General features: G+C 51.6%; 1 protein-coding gene across 1 annotated transcript; it reads right to left on the bottom strand.

The window, feature by feature from the left end:
* Positions 1 to 389: 389 nt before the first annotated feature.
* Positions 390 to 7,659, bottom strand: Cmtm3 (CKLF like MARVEL transmembrane domain containing 3). The gene is made up of 6 exons (XM_051201633.1): positions 7,642 to 7,659; positions 7,089 to 7,310; positions 4,232 to 4,387; positions 3,278 to 3,373; positions 2,765 to 2,888; positions 390 to 1,311 (listed from the first exon to the last, which is right to left on the bottom strand). The coding sequence occupies exons 2-6, from the start codon at positions 7,239 to 7,241 to the stop codon at positions 1,277 to 1,279; spliced, it is 564 nt and encodes a 187-aa protein (XP_051057590.1). The 5' UTR covers positions 7,242 to 7,310; positions 7,642 to 7,659; the 3' UTR covers positions 390 to 1,276.
* Positions 7,660 to 7,867: the final 208 nt, after the last annotated feature.

Raw genomic sequence — 7,867 nt, forward strand, 5'->3', positions numbered from 1 at the left:
TTGCACAGCCTCTTGGCCTCTGTGTCTGACCCTCTGTGTGTTTTGGTGCATGTGCAGTAACCATGAGCTGAAGGAATGCTTTGCTGCTGTCCGTGTGCTTGGGCCTGAGCACTGGCTGGGGTCCTCGAAGCATCTGCTCTGAGGTTCCTTGCTCATGAAGCCCCAAGTTTCAATTGTTGCAGGATACCATCCTAACCAGGGTGTCTGCTTACCCTTTACTGCCTTGACTGTAGGAATGGGTAAAAGGCATTAGCAGTGATCAGATGCTGCCCTGATGCCCAGCAGAGGTGACTTGCCTGGACCCATTGTGCTTGCTTGTGTTGACATGGGCAGTCACTGTAGGCAGCGGGTGAGTTTCTCAGTCAGGCACACTCCGAGAAGGTAGTCAGTTTGTTTTAATCCACTGTGGCATTATTTTAGGGAGAGGATTCACATGCAAGGTAGGAAGAAGATTACAAATGCCCAAGACATGGGCCCAAGACATTCATGGGGCCTTGTGGATCACAGAAAATGCCATGTTACATTGCTTTTGAATAAAAAAAAATTACAAAATGTTAGAAAACATCAACAACATACACAGTATCAGCGACCAAGTGAAGGCCCACGTTACCAGTGGACCTGCCCAGGTGTTCAGAGGAAACACTTTATCTTGCAGCGTCCCCAGGAGGAGAGGGCTTGACTGGGCCTGCCCAGCCACTTGTGACTGCCCCTGCACTGGTTGGCTCCCTGTCGGCCCTGGTAAACAGGCCTTTGGGCTCTTTTCTGAAAAGGTCTCAGACCTACAATGGAGGACTTGGCTAGTTAGGTTTTTTTTTTTTTTTCCCCCGTTTCACAGTGAGAAGGAAAACTTCTTGAACAAAGATTCCTGAAAGTTAACAAAGTGCAGGTGTGAATAGGAGCACTCCATGCAGAGCCCATTGAGGCTGGCTGGGTCAGCCTGCTGTGGTTTCTGTCTTTCCTGGTTAGTGAAAGACAGCTACATGCACTGCAGTGACTGCCTCCAGTTGATGTGCCTGTGGGGCAGTGAGGCTAAAAGACTCAAGGTCTTCTTTAGGACGGAAACGGGAGAAGGTAGGATATTCAGAGTGCCCTAATGTGCTGGCTCAGCAGCACTAAAGCCAGCACAGCCAATTTTGAGTCTGAGGCTCAGGAGTGTCACCTCGAGAGACTGGCTCTTATGTGGGCAATCACATCCACTGCTGTGCCCCTGTAGTCCCACCAGGACGGTATGGGTGGGAGGCCTGAGTGGCTCCAGTTGCCAGGTGCAGATAGGCCTTCAGTCCGAGTCCGAGTCCGAATTGGAATTATCTTCTGAAAGGAAAAGAGAAGATGCTAGCACCAGTCCCTGGAGCATGGGGTAGGAGGAAGAACCCCCAGACTGCCAGCAGGCACCCTCCCATCTTAATGGCAGGCTGGGCCTTGGGGCACAAGGGGGTAGAGGAGGTACTTCTACTCAGCCCAAAGCCCAAATGCTTCCTTCCCAGGGGGTCCAGGAATGCCCAAGATGCCCTCTCTCACTTGAGGATGTTGGAGTTGTACACCTGCACTCCTTTCTCCACCCTTACTCAACAAGACAAGGCAAAGACAACTAATTTCTTGTCCCTGAACTAAAATACACTAGAAAATGGGCAAGCCTTATTTAGTTAGTTGTTTGTTTGTGAAGCTATTTTATGAGTTTAGCTATATATTTTGTGTTGTGAAATGAATATAAAACATGTCAGGGTCAGTTAGTGGTGTAACTTTAATGGCTCATGGAATCTGGCTTTTTAAAGATGATTCTGTAGAGCCTCCTGGAACCTCATGCCTCACCAGTATCTGACCCTAGCACTGGTGGCTGTATTTTGATGCTGGTTACCTCCCTCTCCAAGCCCTGGTTCTTCCCCCTCATCCATTAGCCAGGGTTGTATAAGTAGGGAAATTTTGCTATAGTCACATCTAACATATAAGAATACTTTTGCTGCAAAAAGAACTTTTATATTAAAACCACACCAAATATTCAAAATGCATGTCTCCATGGACATTTATACTCTGATCCCTGAGCTGGCTGACCAGCAATTGGTGCAGGTCCCAAAGCCTAGAAGACAGCATCCAGGAGCATTTAACCTGTTTGTCACAGATCAGGAATAAGTTGGGGTAACATTCATTTTTAGCAGCCAGACAGTGTCTGGGAATCCCAGTGGGAAGCTGGTGGTCCCTAAACCTTACCAACTAGGTCCTACTTCAGACATGTAGTACTCAATGGGGAAGATCCACAGCTTAGACCAGTCCTGAGAACAACTCTGTCTAGCACTGCTGGCCTGTTCCAGAAAAGTACCTGGCCCAGATGTACTTTCTTTGGAAAAAATATCCAAACAAGCCAGGTAAGGGTTGCCATGAGTTTGAGACCAGCCTAGGCTATGAAGTAAGTTCTAAGCCAGTTTGAGTTACACAGAGTGAAGTTCTGTTTCAAAAACAAAAAACCCAAACAAAACCCAAGTCATACTGCCTATGTTTGCCTGGGTACTGTGGGCTTCCAAGCAGGAAAGGAAAAAGAGGTGGGTTGGTCCCAAATGGATTGGTGTCCCGACAAGCTGCCCAGGGAACATTAGGGTACCTTGCAGTGCCAGAGGTACAGGCATATACTCACTTTTCCCTCAAAACATTTCCCACTTTTCCTTCAGCCTCAAACTAGCCAAGTGTCCCCACAGAAGGGCAGAAATCTACAGCTGTCCTAAATTAAGTGACCAGCGAGGTTCTTCAGAGACCATGTGGAGTGGCTACTCACCTTCTTCTGTCCTGTGGGCTGTGGTCTCGTTTGCAGAGTCTCCTTGCTTGAGGAATTTGGCCACTTCATTGAATATCAGGTAGAAGTCAATTGCAAACACAATTGTGGCAAAAAAGCCAAAAACCTGTGGGATACATGCATGGCATATGGCAGGGAACATGGACAGAATGGATGGGAACATTACAAGGACTCAGGGCTCCTGGACCAGGAAACTGGGCATATGCAAGCAACACTGAGGAAATGGCCCAACCAGGGCTGATGGGCAGGCACAGCCTTTCTGAGTTATGGCAACTGAGGGAGATGGGCTGTGAGCCTGGTAGACACAGCCTCTCAACTCAGGACAATTTTTAATTAGACTGGAACAGCAGAGACCCACATAGGGACCCAGAGCCTAAGCAGGGGCAGGATATGCCCGGGACCCACTATAGAAGTGGGTGCGAAGGGGAATGACCTGTAGCATCAGGGAAGGGGCACTGCTGGGTATGTCCACCAGGGGGTAGGGCAGCCACTCACTCCAGCTGCTTTGTAAGCCCCATCTGAGTATTTGGCAACAGCAGTGATGGAGATGACGAAGTAGATGAGGGCAGCAGTGACACAGCGCAGGAAATCCTGAGGAGAGAGGGACATGTCCACCCTGTTCCGACCTCCCACAATGTGGCACACAAGGGGGCCCAACACACTTAGCTCTAGCACCCATGGAGTCCCTGTCCTGGCTCTACCTGCATGGCCTGGCCCTGATCTAGTTGTCTCTTGTTCTGCAGGCCTCAGGCAGCTTATACTGCCCCATCCCTGGTCCAGCTGGATTTTCTCTGCCCTGTGGCTAGCAAGTAGGGTGTATACTATGCTATAGCTGGCTCTGCAGTTTGGCAGAAATGGGAAGTGGAGAAAGTCTAGCTTCCCAAGAGGCTTGGCTTTGCCACAGCGAGATCCATTTATGATCATAGTCTCTGCTTAGTCCTTATAGTGGGGCTGCATTGAGGGCAACTATTACTAGGTGGTTACATGGATGCTGGAGATAAATTCTAGAGAGCAGAGTTCAAGCCTAGCCTTTGCTGCCTATTCTCTGTGATGCATTTTATCCACTAAAAGAGCACTCTTTCAGGACTGGAAGATCCTCAGGTGATTAAACAAGGCCAGGTGCCAGATGCCTAGAACCTAGGAAGGCCCACAAGTCCCCACTGTGCTGGAAATGGCTTGAATGCCTGTGGCTGAGGCACATTCCTCCAGAGCAACAGCTCCATCTGGTGGTCAGGAGCCTTCTTTGGGTGCCCAGTGTCACAGACTCTGGAGGTCTTACTACTTGCATCAGGTCCCATTGTCCCATTGCTGCTGGGTGGGCAGGGGTGGAGGTGTGAGGGCCCTGAATTAAAACTGCCCACCATTGGTGAAGATAGCAGGGCTGAATTGCAGAACCCCAGATTCTTCAGGTGACAGGCAACCCTTTCATCTTGGATCCCCGATCCTTACCATCATGGGCCAGCACAGGCCCTGCCATTTGTCATTCAGCTGCATGGCATCAGCAAAGAGGAAGTAAACAGCCAACAGAAACTCTAGCAGAGGTACCGTGAGGAAGGCAGATGCTGAGGATACCACATAGCAGATGAAGGTAATGAAAGAAAGACCCTGTGGAAGAGCAAGGAGAGTCAACCTCTTGCCACTCCCCCAGTCCAGGACAGGACCCTGATCCACATACCTTGCTGAGTCCCTTCTAGGACCTCATCTTGAAGCTATAGCCACCCACCTCCTACTTCACCCCACCAGGCCACCTAGTGGGGCTGGCTGCTCCTCTCATGGCTTTACAATCGAACATACCCAACTCAGGTATGTCCACAAGGGTGCAAGCTGGAGTTAAAAGCTTCTGCTTTGAAAAGTTCACACCCAAAACCTAAGATAATGCGCTTTTCATGAAAACCCTAAGTTCATTTAAGAAGGATATGCATACTGAAGTGTTTGAAGCTGAAATGTACTGATGTCTACAATTGAATTTAAATGTAGGGAAATACAAGGGAGGTTGGTGGATGCAGAAGATAAAGCAGCTAGAGCAGTGTTAGCCACTGTAGCGTTCAGCTGGTGGATGCAAGGCTGTTAATAGAGATTTCTTGACACTCTTGTGCATCTACAAATCTTCATTTTAAAAACCATGCATGAGGACAGAGATGTAATGTAGCACAGCTGGTAAAGTTTTTGTCTAGCACACACAAAGCTCTGGGTTTGATCCCACACACTGCGTATAAACCAGGCTTGGTGTTACAAGCCTGTGATCCTAGCATTTGGGAGGTGGAGGCAGGAAGGTCAGAGGTTCAAAGTCATCCTCAGCTTTATGTAGAAAGTTTTAGGCAGACTGGGATACATGAAACCCTATCTCAACAAAATTCTAACTCCCTTGGAGACAGCATTGACACTGGGTCCCTGCTGTACCGTTCAGATAGCCTGTATGAAAGGTGGAGCTAACTATACTATATCTGCAGAAGCCTGACCCACAAAGCTGTAGGGTGGAGGATGCTAAGGTTGCTGGTTAGTCCTTCAGACTTTGTGCATGGCAGGGAAACAAGATGAAGATGATAGGTCAGAGGCTTTTCAAGCCCAATTCTTGCTAATTCTTTCTACGACTAATAGAATTTGTTCCTCAACACCATCATGTGTCACTCACAGCCTATCTTTAAAAGGAGCAGACTTGGCGTCACCCAGCTAACAGGACGCTGTCACATCTGTACTTAGGGCATTAAAGGCCTTTTTATCTTCTTTGGCATATATCAGTCACTACGGCCAGGTTTGAGTCTGTCCATGGCTCAGTACTTTAAGGTGCCTAAAGGGGAAACTCTGATGTCCCATAGGAAGTACTATGGCTGCTTCAGACAAATGAACTGATCTCTAGGATCCCATTCCCACCCCTTTCCCTGAAAATGCCATGGGGGAAGCTGAGCTTCTCTTGGGCAAACAGGACACTAAGGCTTAGAGAAAGGCTTTTGAGATTTCCAGGTCATCAGCTCCCACTGTGTTTCCTTGCTAAAAGGCTGCTCTATGTCTCTCCCTTTTCTGTTCTCATTCTCCCCCTCAATAAAGTCTGATTATGGTGAACCCCCCCCCCACACACACAAATTTTCTTATTCCCCCAATTCTTGGTGTCCACTTCCCCCTAGCTTCCTATCCATGTCAGACTCCCTACTTTCATGGGACCAGGGTCCTTTGAAGTCACCCCTTACCCTTCTTATTTTTCTAGGCCTGGATTTCTGGCACTTAGCTAGGCCAAGGACATCTTTTGAGTTCTGACTGGCACTCCCCCCTTCTCCACGGGTAGGGTAGGGCTGAAGCCTCCTCAATAGCCTGTGAGTCAATGATTCAAAGTTCCCCTACCCCCGTGGCTTCCAGAGATCTGAGATGGCCAATCTAAGAGTGGGCTCTAGGTCTGCTTGGTACAAAGTTCCTGGAACAAAGTATTGAATTCTACCAGTGGCCTCAGGGTTGATGTCTCCTCCATGTGTCCTGGAGGCACAAGGGAGAAGTCCTAAGGGCAGAAATCCTCCCACCTAATCTCAGGGCCCCTCGATTAAGTTAAAGGCAATTTCTGTCCCGTCCCCGTGCCCCCCTCCCCTCGGGCGCCTTAAGTGGGAACAGATCAGATATCGAGTTGCTAGGGATCTAAGCAACAAGTGGCTGTTGCCAAGGGCTGTTTCCTCCTTCCAGCGAGCGTCCTTCCTCCCAACCCTCTCACCATCTCCGTAGGCCCCATGCCAGTTCCCGCCCCATGCGATGATGCGGGAGTGTTAAGAGGACAAAGGAGACCTTCCTAGTCGGGTGGGGACTAGTGGGAAGGAGGAAGGAGCATGGCTGGGGAGGGGGGAAGAAGGGGATGAAGTCACCCCATTGGTTCACTACCCCGAGACAGTCAGTCTGTTTGCACCTTCACTACTCAGCCCAGCCTCACCTACTCCCCGGGGGCTCGTCCCACTCCGCAGGATCCGCACCCCCGGGTCTCACCCAGGGAGGTGGAAGGGTGTGCGGAACAGGGACCAAAGCCAGGAGGAGCCAAGTGAGCACAGGGAGGAGGAGCTCAGGGTCACTCAGCGGCCAGGCCGCGGCGCCAGCGGGGACTAAGTCCCCAAACCCGTGTTCTCTGGTCCCTTTCGAGGGCCTCACAGGCTGGAGAAGCTGGGAAAACCACGGCTCCGGCCTGAGTTTGACTCGTGCTCAGCTACGGAAAAGCTGCCCCAAGTTTGGGGACGGTGGCCAAACTTCGCGCGACTCTCCTGGGTTGGAGGCGCAGGAACCGGGGCTTGGGCTACAGGGACGGGGCTTCTGGCACCCGGGGAACCCGCGCACTCACCGACTCTGCCAGCAGGAGGCGGCCTTTGAGCGAGCAGAGGAAGGCGCGCGCCGGCAACAGGGCGCGGAGCGCCGGCACTGTCCTGCCACTTTGGGGGCGGTGGCGGTCCGGGGACTCCGGATCGGGCTCCGGCTCTGCGTCCGGGGGCCACATAGCGGCGCTGCCTCTGCGAGCCTCGGCCTCACTGCCTCACCCAGTGCCCAGGAGGGAAGCGGAAACCCGCTGTGCGGAAGAGAAAAAGTGGAGTTAGAATAGGCCCGGGATTCCTCCCCCTCTGCTCCGCCTCCACAACTTTCAATCCTCCCCCCTCATCACCACCCACAACTGTCCCTCGGACCCTGCTCCGCCCATCCCCCCTCCCCACACTATGTCCCTGGGACGCTGTCATGCTCCTCCCTCATCCTCCCATTCCCTCCCTTGCCTCCCCCACTGCCCCTCTGACTCTACCCGGCCCATATCCCGCCCTCGTTCTCCCCAACCCCCTCCACTACCCCTCAGACCTAGTCTCTTTATGCTTTCCATCCTTCCACTTTCACCCTCCGCCCCTCATTACCCCTAGGATCCTCCTCCGCCCGGTCCTTCCATTCTCAATTCCCCCTCGGACTCTGCCTCACCTCGCCCACTTCCCCATCCATTGACCCCCGAACCACACTCACTGCCTTCCTGACCATCCCTGACCCTCTATCCTCCGACCACCCCTCCTGCCCTATTCTCAGCCTTCCCCCCCCACATTTCCGTCCTCCTTTCTGTCTCCCACAGCCCCCTTTACCCTGCCACGC

The sequence above is a fragment of the Phodopus roborovskii genome, unplaced genomic scaffold (assembly GCF_943737965.1).
Source record: "Phodopus roborovskii unplaced genomic scaffold, PHOROB, whole genome shotgun sequence".
NCBI classification, from domain to species: domain Eukaryota; kingdom Metazoa; phylum Chordata; class Mammalia; order Rodentia; family Cricetidae; genus Phodopus; species Phodopus roborovskii.